Source organism: Pseudopipra pipra, chromosome 11, assembly GCF_036250125.1.
Source record: "Pseudopipra pipra isolate bDixPip1 chromosome 11, bDixPip1.hap1, whole genome shotgun sequence".
In the NCBI taxonomy this organism is placed as follows: domain Eukaryota; kingdom Metazoa; phylum Chordata; class Aves; order Passeriformes; family Pipridae; genus Pseudopipra; species Pseudopipra pipra.
The window spans coordinates 11,953,473-11,967,608 of NC_087559.1; the positions used below are offsets into that span (position 1 = coordinate 11,953,473).

At 39.4% G+C, this 14,136-nt stretch overlaps 1 protein-coding gene across 2 annotated transcripts in view; it reads left to right on the plus strand.

Annotated features, from left to right (window-relative positions):
* EEFSEC (eukaryotic elongation factor, selenocysteine-tRNA specific) overlaps positions 1 to 14,136 on the plus strand; it is a 120,476-nt gene that overhangs the window by 65,525 nt on the left and 40,815 nt on the right. For both annotated transcript variants that reach the window (XM_064667524.1, XM_064667523.1), the window contains exon 6: positions 13,379 to 13,535. In XM_064667524.1, the coding sequence (XP_064523594.1) occupies positions 13,379 to 13,535 (157 nt within the window). The remainder of the gene's footprint in view (positions 1 to 13,378; positions 13,536 to 14,136) is intronic.

The following is a 14,136-nucleotide window of genomic DNA, read 5'->3' on the forward strand; positions in this document are numbered from 1 at the left end:
TGGTGGTTGGTACTGCATTGCTGGCATAAGTTCAGTCTCAGTGGTGGTTACCTTCCAGTCAACAGTGGGGAATCATTTGTTTATACATCACATCATGGAATTTTTCACGATGAATGATTTAGGTGGAGAGGTACAATATATAAATAACTTAATTGCTTACTCCTTGATGAACAGAGTTAATGCAAACTTTAGCAAATATTTACTTGATGTATTAGTGTGATGGGTGTTCTATTAACTTTCATGTAAAGAACTATTAATTTTTATTTGCCTAATTCAAAACTTGATTGTTTGTAAAAACCATTTAGTTTCCTTCTTCTCAAAAATCTGTAAAGCTGAGTTGAGGACTGCGTAATCTCTCCTTCCTTTGGTACAGGGGACTAAACACTTGGCATACCATGCCATGTTTGCAATGTACAATGCAGACTTCTTGACTATTGTTTATTTGCTTTACTGATTTAATACTATGAAGATCCCTGCTGGGGCATGATTTTGAGTTAGTGAGGTTCTTCAAAATGCCTCATGTACATTAATTGATCAAATGGGTAATTCGTGTTTCTCCCTTTTTTTTTTTCCGAGGTTTCTGTGGCATTTTTGGCTTAAAAAAAAAGGAAAAGAAAATACAAGTTTCTCCTTTGAATTTCCACTGACTTTGAAGGCCTTTTTTTTTTTTTCCCAAAGGAACTGCAGACCTGTGGTATTGTGTTGATTTTTTTTTTTTTGGATGCCAGTTTTGACACTAAGAGGGAAGGTAGTTAGGAGGATATCTGTAGCTTTCTGAAAATTTTATCTCCATTATTATGGGTTATATGGGACACCAAAATCAGCAGTCACTCTTCACAATTTTGGTAGCAGGTGAATTGTCTCCTTTGTTTGACATGGCTGGCTACTTTTCTCTTTGTCTGATGCTGAACTAAAAGTAGGAGTTGAAAGTATTCTGTCCTCTAAGTTGCAGAGACGCTCTAGACCAAATGTGTGTGTCTGGATGCTTGTTCTTCTGGCACTCCAGAGCTTTCTGAACTCGTGAAACATTTGCCTTTATCTTGGCTAAAACTTCACTCCCTTGTGCGTGGCCTGTTCTGCCAGGATCTGGTAAGACCTGGCTTATCAACTCCTTTTGTTTCTCTGTGGCTGCAGGAATACGAATTTGAGTTTGTGTGACCCATGGAGACAGGTGCTTTTCTTTAATTAGAGATTAACTGGTCTCAGGTTATTTCTATATTTTTGCTCCCAATAAATGGCACTAGTCTATGGGACTTGAAAACTTGCAGAGTACCAACTGTGTGAGTTGTCTGGTGGGGTTAACAAGAGTTTCAGAGTTTGCTGTTAGCCTTGGTTGTGCATTTTTAATTGTTTTTATTTAGTGTTATTTTCAAACTGCCAGTTTATGTATTCTGCTATTGATTTTACTGTGTAAATAATGGAATAATGTTAATTAATTACACATTGGGGTTTTTTTCTGGTCCAGAAAATAACCAGTTAACGGGGGTTATTGAATATTTGACCAGCAGAGTAATTTATTAGGCTGATACATCAGTGAACTTTTTTGATATCTTCCCATACTCTTTAAAAATGTAGAGCTGGGAGGTTTATTATTTTATTCTGTCTTCATCTGTCACACAGTGTGCCCTAAATATGGGCCTTGGTCACTGTGTGTATGGAAAATAACTGGCCCTGTAGAGGAACAGTTTCCATCATCTGTTTGCAGGTTCGGTTTGTCCCCGACTCTGCCTCCCAGGGTAGTGTGGATACTTGGAGCTGGCATTTTCCCTGGTGCGTGCTGGAAGGATGGTGGAGGAAATTTAAGAAATGCTCATGATGTAGAGTCAAAGGGGCATGCAGGGACTTGGAAGAGTTGGTGGGAAGAGGATCGTGCCAGGTATAAAGGGCCTGCTGGAGGGGAAGTACTTACAGTCGAGGTAGCTACGGTTAAATCTGTGCTTTTGCAGAACAGAGAGCAGCAGGAACAATTGGGTGGTACAGGGACTTATTTTAGCACACAAAGTTACTAGCTAATAGAAAATCTGAATCAGCTGGTCCCACCCTGCTGCTGATGGATGGCTGGAGATTAGGATCGCTGAATTTAGGGTGTCTATTCTTGGCACTGATACAGGAAAATTTCTTTCTCTGTTGAGCAAGGAAGCTCCCCCCTCCTCACCTTCCCTGGGGAGGCATAAAATAATAATAATTAAAAAATACATGTTACCTTCACAAGAAGTGAACTTTTCCTTCAGAGAATACTGCTGGGGAAAATTAGCTTCATAGCTTCCTGAAAGGCTGGCTGGGAGAGAGGGAGGCAGGGGCACATAACATTCGCCTTCCCAGGTTTGGGACAGGGTAGAAACATACCCCCATGATGGGATTGTAGTGGAATTCAATAGTGCCTGTTTGTAAAATGTTGCTGCTAATCTGATGTGGGCTCTCCCAAGCCCCCTGCTTGTTGCTAGAATTAAAATTAATTCCCTGCAGTTTAACTACCAGTTTACCCAGGAGAAATCAGGCATTTATGATTTGGCTTTTTGTTCCTATTCTGATTACTTTCAGAGCACTGATGGAATGGTAAGAACTATAAATTCATTAAGTTTCCGCATCACAATATTTTTCTCGTGTGCCCCTGGTGCACAGCACCCTCCTGGATTTTAAGGTTAATTTTTTTAATAAAAGAAGAACACTTATTCTCAAAGAGTTTTTGGCTTTCTATGAGCAAATGTGACGTTTTTCCTGTTTCACATAAAAATAAAATTCATGGAAAATATGGTATTCACTACCACTATATCTTAAAGTAAAAAATCATACTTGAACTAGCCAACAGTCTTCAATTGTATATTTTACTGAAATTTCACGCCTAAGCTTCCTGGTGTTTCTCATCTGCTGAAGTGATGGTAAATTTTATATGAAAAATCAAGTACCCCTGCACTGCATTTTGTACTTCTCGCTCTTTTCTTTTGGTATCTTGCCTCCCTAATGCTAAGATTGAGTGGAGGACTGGGAGGGAAAGAGTCAAACCTGACTAGTGTTGTTCACTAAAATCTTTGAACTTACCTGTCTGCAGCACATCCTTGAGTCTTTTTTTTTTTTTTTGCACCCTTACTTGTTTATCCTTCTGGGTTTTTTGGGTTGGTTTTTTTTTGGGGGGAAGAGGGAAGGAGGAATATGTATTACTGTGGTACATTAGAAGTTAGTGTCTTCTGAGGTGCTGCAGAATGCATCAAACTGAGGTCTCGGTTATAAAAAGGTTGTATGATTCAATTGGAGTCATGATTTTTATCTGATTTATATTATTTGATATTCTTGAACTGTTGTGGAAATGTGTGAATGTTCCTGTTTTGCTTTAGACTTTTTTTTATGTTAGAGTAAGTTCATGGGTTAGTTTTAAGAAAAATCAAAATACATTGTTCCCTCAGAACTAAGAGGGCGCTGACAGAGGTTTGTATTTGCTTAACTTGATGATTTTAAAGCAGTGTGAAATACTAGTCCAGTTTTCTCTTGCAGAGAGGACTTGAGAGAGGGGAGAAGTTCAGTGGAAGGAAGTTTCTGTGCAGAGCGTCTTTCTGGTGTGGTTATGTAGAGGCAGAGACTGTCGCCCTCTGGACACTTTATTTTTGCAAACCCTTGGCTGCCTGACAAATTTACTTTCAATAGGAAAAAGCTAGGCTGACAACAAGTGGCTTGTCCTGATAAAAAGGTAAAAGGCGGCTGAGAGTGCTGTGGTGAACACCAGTGTGGTCTTAAGGAGTGTGATGTGGGAATCTTGGTGAAAAAAGGGCAGATGAGATGCTGTGGAAGAGGTTTGTCCCTCTGATTTGGCATACAGAGCTGGCTGTGGATGTGGGCTTGCTGAATTGTGACAGGTCAGCAGCTTCTGAAGTTGGAGACAAGCGAATTATGAAGATAAACAGCAACTGTTGTCCTTCATCTTGTGCTTCTGGAGACAACCTGCTCACCATTCAGCTCTTCACAATTCTGTGGGCAAAGAGACTTGCATTAACCCTAGTACCATCTCTGAAATACCTGCCTCTCTGAATTTAACCTCTATGCAGCATTGCAGACTAATTCCAGTTTGACTCATGAAGCAGTTACTCAGTTCCTGGGATAAATCCTTTATATTTGTCACGTTATTTGCTCTTTGGCTTCCACGGACATGCAGGTTTAGTGCAGAGAGTTTCAACTGAAAGGTGAACTGTAGAAGTGCATCATACTTTCCTGCATGACTCAGATATTCTGACTGTTTTGAAAGTGTTTGCACAAGCGGGATTTATCTTAGGATGGTTGCCACAGGGTCCTATTGTCAAGGGTAATCGTAAATCAGTAGTTCTTTGGCAGAAACAAAAGGAGAAGGAAAAGTCTCTGCCTTGCTTGCATAGTGTGAGCTGCACCTTCTGCATTTTCAAGCTTGTGTAGTGAAAAATATACATGTGTTGCCTGTGATGGTTTCCCATTTTAAGCATAGCAGAATGTTTTCCTAGCAGAATGGGCTTGTTCTTCCTAAAGATGCTTTCTCTGTATTTCTCTGACATTAAGAAGAATTAATTTTCTCTATCAAAGTTTTCAATGTATCTCATTATTTGCCCTGCTCTTAGGCTTTACTTGAAGGTAATGATGTTGCACTTGTTTCTTCAGCAGTTTCCTTTCATGTGTCACAGCTGTGGGACGTCCTGGTTTTGTTCATAGCCACTCTGTTCTCAGGTTTTGTGCATTGCTGAGCAGTAAGTTTTCTTGTTGAATTCATTCTCGTGGGGACTGAGGCCATCACGTAGCCAGCAGGCTTAGTTTCTAGGGGGATGGAAGAATCACTTATTGCTTAATAACAGCATGTTACTAATTGTTTGAATATTGGTGTGATCTAAGTGTCCCCAAGGAGAAATGTATTGTTGCAGGAGTGAGATGTGAAAGCAGGGTAAGTTATCAAGATCTTTATCAGGACATCTCTTCTGAAGCTTCAATGGAAGACAGAAAGCTTATCTTTCAGCATCTTTTGAAAGTGTTAGGATTTTTCCTCTTCTTAGTGGGATAGGAAGAGCTTTGTTAGAGCAAGTGCATTACCTGAGTGGTCAAATGAAAGGTCTTTGTCACCTTCACAGATCTTTCTGGCCTTTCAGAAGAAGGATGAGATATTGTGGAGTGCTAGTAAGCAACTGCAGGAAGTTTGAGAAAATGCTGTTAAGGTTGTTGATGACCAGCAATAACTTACTGTCTCTTGGGGAGCTAGACATTTTCAGAAGCAGCAGTTGTGAAAAACAATTATGAGCCATATTTTGTATTTTAATTCCTTATGTTTTTTTATGAATGAAAACACCAGGATTTAGTTACTGAGCACGTGTCAAGTTTGTAGTAGCTCAGCCACACACTTAACCAGATTGCTGAAGGAGGGTACAAAGGAGGAAAAATGAACTTGCATATGAGTGAATAGGAACATAAGATGTGGTTCATAAAGGAATGGGACCCGACTTCTGGGGAAGCTGCCATTGCTTGGGGAGGCAGTAAGTTTAATATGAAAGTGCCAAAGTAATCCTGTCTGGAAAGATTCCGAGTAGTGGATTGTTTATAAGCAACACTGGTACTTTTTTCACTGAATCCTTTCCAGATATGAGTAACACCAGAGTTTGTTTCACAGAGTTGTGCCTATACACTGTATTTGAAATATTTGCCACAGAAATACTGTTCCTCGAGTTTTCTGTTACATGGTTGCAGTGCTCCTAGGAGTAAAAGGAATTAAATATTACCTGCTTGGATAGTTAGATTCTTCCATCTAACTTATTTCTAAGAAAGAAGGCTTCATTAGCTTACTAGGACTACTGTTGCATCTGCTGTTGCCTTACAGTGACAGTGCAGTTCCAGCAGGATAACAAGTAAAACTCTGCATCAGCCAGGTAAAGATGCTTTCTGGGTGACTGCCACGGTGTGCAGACTGATCTGGGCACAAAGTGAGGAACAAGGCCAAACTGTGAAATCTGAGTGAGTGCAGCCTGCAGGCACAGGCAGTGACCTGGGCTGTCTGCAGAACCTTCTGTGACTCTTGCTGGGAGAAGTGGTGGATGTCACTCCATCATCTACTGTAAACATGCAGACGCCACAATTAATATTTTTCCTGCTTTGAAGTCTGAACATGAGTTTGTTTGGTTCTGCTTGGCTGCTGATGGTATGCTAAATACAGTAATAATACAGAGATGAAGGCAATCAGGTGAATAAAAGTGCAGAGCACATTCACTAGTTAAAATGCACTGTAAAATAGGAATATAAAAGATGCATTTATTTATTGGCTCTTGTTTAGTTTTTGAGTAAAAGAGTTTGAGAAGCTTAGTGGGGAAAGGGGGAAGGGAGAACTGTCTGCTCATTAAACAGAGATACTATTTCTGTTGAACAGTGCTGAGAAAAGAATGGCGATGTTTGCTGACTGACACAGCATATGGATTAGCACAGTACAATAAATTTGTCGTAAGTGTACCAGCTAAATCAGAGAACCTGCTTGCTCCCCATATGAAAAAATTAGTGTTTTGTTCACTAACCAGCAAAAGAATGGCTTGTGCCAATGACTGGATAGTAGAACTTTGCAAGGTTTGAGTAACACCTATGGTTATTATTTATATTATTAAATTTAAAATGCAGACATGCTTTTGGGTCTTGCAAGCGTGTGGACAGCTGGTCTTGATTTTTCTGAGGTTGTGTAAGAGTCACCTGTGGGGGAATCAGTTTGTCAGCAAGGCAAGCAATACGCCATTTTATTTATTGGATACAAAAATAAATTAAGAATGTTACTTAGGTTGCAAAATCAAGAACTTGAAAGTTAGGAAATACCAGATTTACAGTTGCCTATGCAACATTAATTCTGTTCCCCTGTGCCTCTACCCTGTGCACTTAATAAGGCAGGGTTCCTCTGAAATTTTTTTGCATGTGGTCATGTAAAGAGTATATCGTGGGGCATATCAAAGAGGGACAGGAATAAGGTTGTATGGACATCTGGCATTTCTTAAGTGCCCAATTCTGCAACTTAAATAACTTAGATTTTATATAAATGTAATTTCCTAGGCATTTTTAAAGTAAAAAGATAAAGTAAAACTAAACCTCCATACTGCTGAACTGTAGCCATCCCTCTACTGTACACCCTCAGTGGGTTTGAGTCACAAATATTCAGCAGTGTAGCACAGGCTTGTATTGCTTCCTTCCATAAACTTTGTTGCCAAATGGCAGAAGGAAACTGTTACCCAAAAGAGATGGTGGGTTTGGGCAGCAGATCCACACCCTGGGGTTAGAGATCATTAGGGGAGGGGACGGACTTGAGATGTCCGTATGTCCATGTGACGTTTTCAGAAGGGAATGCGGGTCTGTGTCCAGAGTCAGTCAGCTCTCTCCTCTCCCTCAGCATCAGTTGCCTCAGGTAGCTCTTTCCAGGCCTGTCCTGTTCTTGTTGCCTGCTTAATTTCCAGTGAGGGTTTTGTAAGCCTCTGCTCTTTGTTCCCCCCTGCCCTCCCCAAGCTATTTGTGGGCAGTTTCCTTTAGAAACAAATTAATTTACTGTTGCTATACTTGACCTCCTGCTGTGTGCCGGGTCTATGCACTGTTCCAAATTAAATTTGCCAGGTCCCACTGATGTTTCCTTTTGGATGTTTTAGGATCTCAGAACCTGAGATCACCACAGTTAAAATATTTTAAAATAGTTAAGAAAGTGCCTGTGTGTTCTTAAGTCCTAGAGATCCACCAGAGTCCTCCTGGCTGTTCAGAGCTCTCTTCAGCTTGGCAGTCCTCTCTGTGTCCTGTTTCTGAGGCCAGGTCAAGACCTCTGCATCTACAGATCATCTTGTCTACAGAACAGCCTGTGTCTTGTTTTATTTTTCTTGAATAATAATCATCACAGTGTTTTTAATCTGTATAGCAAGCCAGGGCTGGCTGGTCTGGAGATGGATGGTGTAGTAACAGTCCTTTAGTCTACTCTCTTCCATATCTGTTGATGTTGCTTTTCCTACATAAAGAGAAGGCAACCTAGATTAATAAAAAATAAAATCATGACATCAACCAGTCTCTTCTCACTTGGTAAAATTAATATGTTCATTCAGACGGTGTCAGGAATTTAGTGCTTATGTTTGTTTTTTTTAATTCAAACCTTCTAAATTTTAAATAAAGGTGAAGGAAACTTGCACTATGAAGGTGTATAATGAAGTTAGTGCCATCTTGGTACCCTGTGCATGCCTGAAGAATGCTGATTGGTAGGTACAGAGCTTTTAAAACCTAAAGCAGTCTAGTCGTGCACTTCTCACTCATTGTCCTGAATCAGTATTCATGACTCCTTTTCTACTATGTACTGGGTTTACAAGGCTATAGTGATAGCAGGATGCTCAGCAAAGAGAAGAGCATTTTATGGCTGCTTGTTAGATACTCTCAAGTGCAATTGTCCCCTTATTCAGAAAGGCAGAGAAAGGAAAATGTTTGTTGGATACAAGGAAGGTAGGCTGGGGAGAGGTGGGACAAACATCTGAAAACCAAGTTAAGGCTATGAAGAGATGTTTGTGATGGCTTCTTGCTCTAGTAGAACAGCAGTAATGAGACATGAAGACATTTCATTTCCATTCCTTGCTCATGGATGGATGTTCAGAGGCAGAAGTTTATTGTTTGCTTAGAGGACAGTGAGAAAGGCCTTTGGAGCCCAGCAAACAGGCAAAAGCTTCTAGTGCTGGAGGGAAGTGCAGAAAGAAGGGTCTTTGTGCTGCTGTAAGGAAGCCCTTGAGGAAAAGCTGTGGCTGACCAAGTCATTCTTTCTTTGTACCAAGTCGTTCACCTGATTCTCAGTAACCAACCATAAGCTACAAGTCTTTGTATAGTCAAAAAAGCTGGAAGCTTGATCGTTGGTGAAATCCTCTCAGTTTCTTTCTCCTTCACCCTTTTTATGGCCTCATGTGCCATCATCTTCTCAACGCATGAAACTGTTTTTAAAAAGAACAAGAATTTGCAGTCTCCAAAATATTCTCATTTCTGACACAGAAATGGAAAGTGCTTGAAACTGTTTTCTAGAAATAAATGAGCTGTCACTGATCATGATGAAGATGTCTCAAGTGTACTTTTTCTAAGGTACAAAAAAGTAATAAAAATACTTTGTATTTTCAGTGTTAGTCATAGATTCTTTTTGTTCTTTTTCCTCTCCTGTTGTTTTTCTGTTTTGGTTTCAGTGGACCATTTATCAGTTTGCTGAGAATAATCCTTAGGCTTGTTTCCATCTTTCTTTAAGAAGTTATTTCTTTTTAAATCCGTATGATTTTTTATTAAATCAGAAAAGGTTATTCTTTCTCTGTGTATTTTTTTACTATTTAATATTCAATGCTTCTGCTTTCTCTGTCTCAAACCTTTCCTTATTTCTGTCTCATTCTGGCACCACTTTGTTTCCTCCTGTGTGTTTCTATTCTGATATGCTTTTTTTCTTTTTCCCCTATAGATGTTTTTAAGAGATGGGAGTTATTTGCTCTCAAAATGTGTGATGGATTGTTTGAGAGGGTGTTCAGATGACACTCATTTTTAAGTTATCTTAGGAGGGTGGCTTAACAGTCTGGACAGTATAACTTGCTGTCCTGCTCAAAGGGTAATCACAAAATTGTTTTTCCTTGGAATTATACTATGGTTTGCACTGAATGCCAACACATGTAACATGAACTGTGGTTTTGCAAAAAGTATATGGTCGGGTAAGCAGTGCTGAGATGGGGAGTGAGAGTTGGTTATTTTTTTTACTGTGAACTTCTTGGTGTTAGCACAAGGGTTATGTGCCAGAGATGCACATACTTCACCTATGGTTATAAAACCCTGTTTACTTTTTTTGTGCAAACACAAAAGCCAAGTGGGAAGGGATATTTCATAAACTCAATGCTATTGTGTCCTCTGGTCTAAGCCATAAAACAAGAGTAACAGAGACGTTCCCTTTGAACTTGAAATCCCTTTCTAAGCTGCTGATCTAACCTAAGTGAGAGGGGGAGACTATACCAGCCAGAAAATTTCTCTTCTGGGTATTTTTCCCTTCCCGCCCCTTTTCTTTTTTTAAAGTCCTTAAGTGAGTTTGATGCTGCACCTCTGCCCATAAATTTAAAAAAATATTATCGTAATGTAGGTCAGTGAACTGAAACGCCACTGTACACCATGGGGGATTAAAGTCAGAGAGGCAGCCCTCTCCCACTCCTACTAGGTCATATGACAATATAAACAAGAAATGCAAGGAGCCTTCAGCTTTTTCTTGCCCTAATCCTTTGTTTATGCAGCACTTAAACTGACTTTTGGGGTCGTCTCTGTCTGGCATTAAAGCCCTAAAGCTTTTTGAAGTTTCCCTGAAGTTAATAAAATTAGTCTGCCCTCGTTGCTAGGCCCCTTGCTGCTGCTTCAGAGCAGACTGCGTATCCCTTACTGTCTTCGTGGTGTTTGGCTTTGTAAGTTCATAATATTTTATACCAAAAAAAAAAAGAGAGAGAAAATCAGAAAGCTCTCCCAAAAGGCTGTTCAACTAACAGGCCAAATGATTGGCGTTGTAGATGTTCTGAGAACTCAAAGGGGATTAACTTAAAATCCCACGATTGGAGGTAAATTGCTGGTAAAGTAATTGGAAGTGTGGCATTTCAGTTGGAGAGAACAACATGCATTTCTCTGCCTTTTTACAAAGCAGGGCTGGACTAAAAAATTAATTTTTTTATATTTTTCCAACATAATCTTAAAGTTGAGAAAATGAGCTTTCCTTCATAGTAGTTCTCTCCAACACTCATTTATTTCAGTGCAAAGACTGATCAACTTATCTTAGTTCCTGTTACAGCAGGCGTTCTCATGTTATTTAGTCTTTGTCAGGGATAAATTGATGATAGGATAACTGGAGGTGATGGACAACATAAGATGGGGTGTACAGTATTCAGTGCATGAGACTGAGACTTTGGGTCATAGAGGTTTTATTCCAAACAGCCACTCAGGCAAGTCACTGATCACTTATTATCTCAGCACCGCTAAAGCAGTTTTGTTTCTAATGGCCTATAGAGATGTCCAAGGAATCGTGATGATACCAGCAGAACATATTGACCACTTAAAGGAGGGTTTTTTGTTTTAATGAGTTGACCATTAAAGTGAAAAGAGCAGTGCAGCTGGAGCCCGTGGTCTGTTTCCTAAACTGAATGTACAAGAGCAAGATCCTAAAAAGCCCATTTCCTTATAAAAGATAAGGGGTTTTTTTGAATCAAAGGTTTTAAGAGAGTGTGGCATAACTAAATGGTAATAGATTCTGTTGCTGTTCTAATCAGCAATTATAGGTTATCATTACTGTTTTACTCAAAGGTCCGTGATGCCTGTGACACTTGTTCACAGAAATCATTTGAGTTGCTGGGGAGCCTCCTCCTTGCTGGGGAGGCTCTAAACTGAACTGTTCTAGTCCACTATGATTGCTCACCCTGTAATTCCATTTTTAATTAAGTTAAAGATAACTTTGAAGTGCTCTTGGAAAAATAAAAGATCTTTATGTGGCCTTTAAAGTTGGTTTCCTGTACCATTTTGAGAGATAACTACAAAAATCATAGTTATATGGAAGATCCTCAGTGGAGCATAAGAAACCATCTGTGTTTCAAACACAGCGGAAAGAAGCACATGGCTGGCGGTGGAGAATAGGGATGGAGTTTTGAAATTCTTGTTTTAGGAATAAAAGGTTTATAGGAAGAAGTAATATTTTTATTTCTCCAGCTAATGCAACTGGAAAAAAGGAAGAAGGTTTAGAGAATGTAAGTGCTTCTTCAGGTTGGAATTAACAGCTTCTTTTTATGCTAGTTTTCTGTTTCAGACTGAAAGAAAGGCGAGTGTGCCTGAAAGCTTATCTTCCACCTCTACTGCCACCTATTATCAGGGGCTTTAGTAAAAGACATTATTCAGTTTTAAATTTAAGCCAGAGGTTGCCAAGCAGTGATACTGCCATTAATGGTTCACCAGCTATTTTGAAGCAATAGGAGAGGACAGACATCATAAAAAAAATACGAATATGGCCTTTTGGGAAAAGATGAGGAGTGGATGTTTGAGCAGGGAATGTTGTTGAGACGTCTGAGTGCTGTTGCCTGCGGGTTTGACTGTGCCCAGCTGGGAGCGGAGCTGCCTGTCCTCTTGTCACCTCCATGTGAAAGAAGGAAGAGGGGCTCTGGATATTTCTCATCCTGGATGTGATCTGGGATAGGGAGAGGTCCTGCCAGTGCTCTGCAATACTGCGCAGCCCTTTCAAGGCTGTTTATAGCTGAGCTAGTAAGCTCTGTTTGAAATAAAACAAAAATTAAATTTCTGATGCTAGGTTTACTACCCTTCTGAGATTGGCATTAAAATAGAAGTGTATATATGTAACAAAATAATAGCAATCATAGGGATTTGAGTCTGTATATGCATTACAGTTTATGGAGGAGGCTTCAGGGAAGGATAGTTGCTTAATAAACCAGCAATACCGTGAGTCACTGTTTAAACTGAATAAAGGGGAACGTTCAAAACTGGTTATAGTTCTTCACTGTTCTAAGTCACTTTGGTCTTTGAACCCCTTAGGTGTAGCTAAAAATGGCTCCTAAGATATGAAGAAGAGTTGCAACTTCTGCCACAGAAAATAATCTTGGAAAGATTTAAGTAATATCCCCATATTTCTTCCGATAAATAAATGTTCTTTCTGTGTCTACAAGGTAGAGTAACTCCAGGCTTTAGGTATACAAGGATATTCACACCTACAGGATTAGGCTCACTTGACTGCACCTTATACTTTGTAATACCTAAGGGAGGGTTGTTTATCTTGCCTTACCCACCAACATTGCTGCCTCTTGTTCCTGATAGCTTAATTAAGAATTCAACTTGGAATGGTTCTTCCCACTGGGTTACAAACCTTGAAATTAAAATTGGATACAATGGTCATAAGGCTTTTAGTTTAACAAATCAATATGTATGTAAAGGTGAATATTTAAAAGGCTCTATTTAGAAACTGTCATTTCTTTGGGAGTGTAGCTGTTGGAGTGCAGATCTGGAGCTGAGAGAAAGAATGTTCATGCAGGTGATAATGTTCTTAGCTGTAGGATAAGTAATGGAATAAACTTTTTGTGAGCATAGGTACTTAAGTGACTTTCATGGAAAGGTTTCAAAGCAGAAGAAAGATTTTAATTAACTGATCTTTACAGCTTATTTTGTTCTTCCTGTGTTTTTAGAAGAGAGGTAAAAGTAGGAATATGTTACTTTGTACAAGCATCTATGCTTTTATACACAAATTGCCTTAAACTCAACAGTTTAGATGACTTGCCTAGGGTTTTGTTCATTTGGGGGTAAATGGTTTTTAAAGGGTGGTAGAAGTCACCAAACTCAGAGTGTATCACAAATAATTTCTTGTCACTTTAGATTGTAGACTCATTAATCCCTGTTTCTTTTGCAGGTGATGGATGACTACAGTGTGATTGGTCGTTCGTTGTTTAAAAAGGAAACAAACATCCAAATTTTTGTGGGTCTGAAAGTGAAACTGTCTACAGGAGAAGATGGAATAATAGATGGTGGGTTTGGACAAAGTGGTAAATTTAAAATCCGAATTCCAGGTAGGTGCTTATCAGTTAACAAATACAAACCTATGTCAGTGTAAGATGATCTTTCCATATTGCAAACTCTAAGTGTTACCAGTAGTCTCCTGAAGTTTTGAAAGTTGGACCTCCTGAAGTTGGACCACTGATCCGGTGGTACCTCTTCTAATTGAATGATGGTGGCTGTGACTTATATTGTGAGGCTGAATGGCCTGAAGCCACATCTCCTGAGTCAACAAACTCGGGTCTCAAAATGACTTCTCCTTAAGTGGCAGTAACATAGAAATCATGCTGTGCCCAGAAAGGTTTGTGGTAATCTCTCCTCTCTTAATGTATATATGATTTGCACCAGAGCCCTCTGAACAAATAAAGGAAAGCAAACCTGCAATCATTTTTACCTGTAGCTACTTATTAAATATAGTATATTGGATGTGAGTTCCTTAAATTGGCTCTGTTCTGCATGTTATTACCTAACTTGCCTCAAGCAAAAACTACTTGATAAATGGCTTTTTGGACATCTTGAGAGGTTTTTTTATTGCTTGTGTCTCCTGGTTTTATGATATGACTGTATTTTTCATCCTTGGTGAATTACAGGGAGGATTTATTCCTCCTTAGGTTA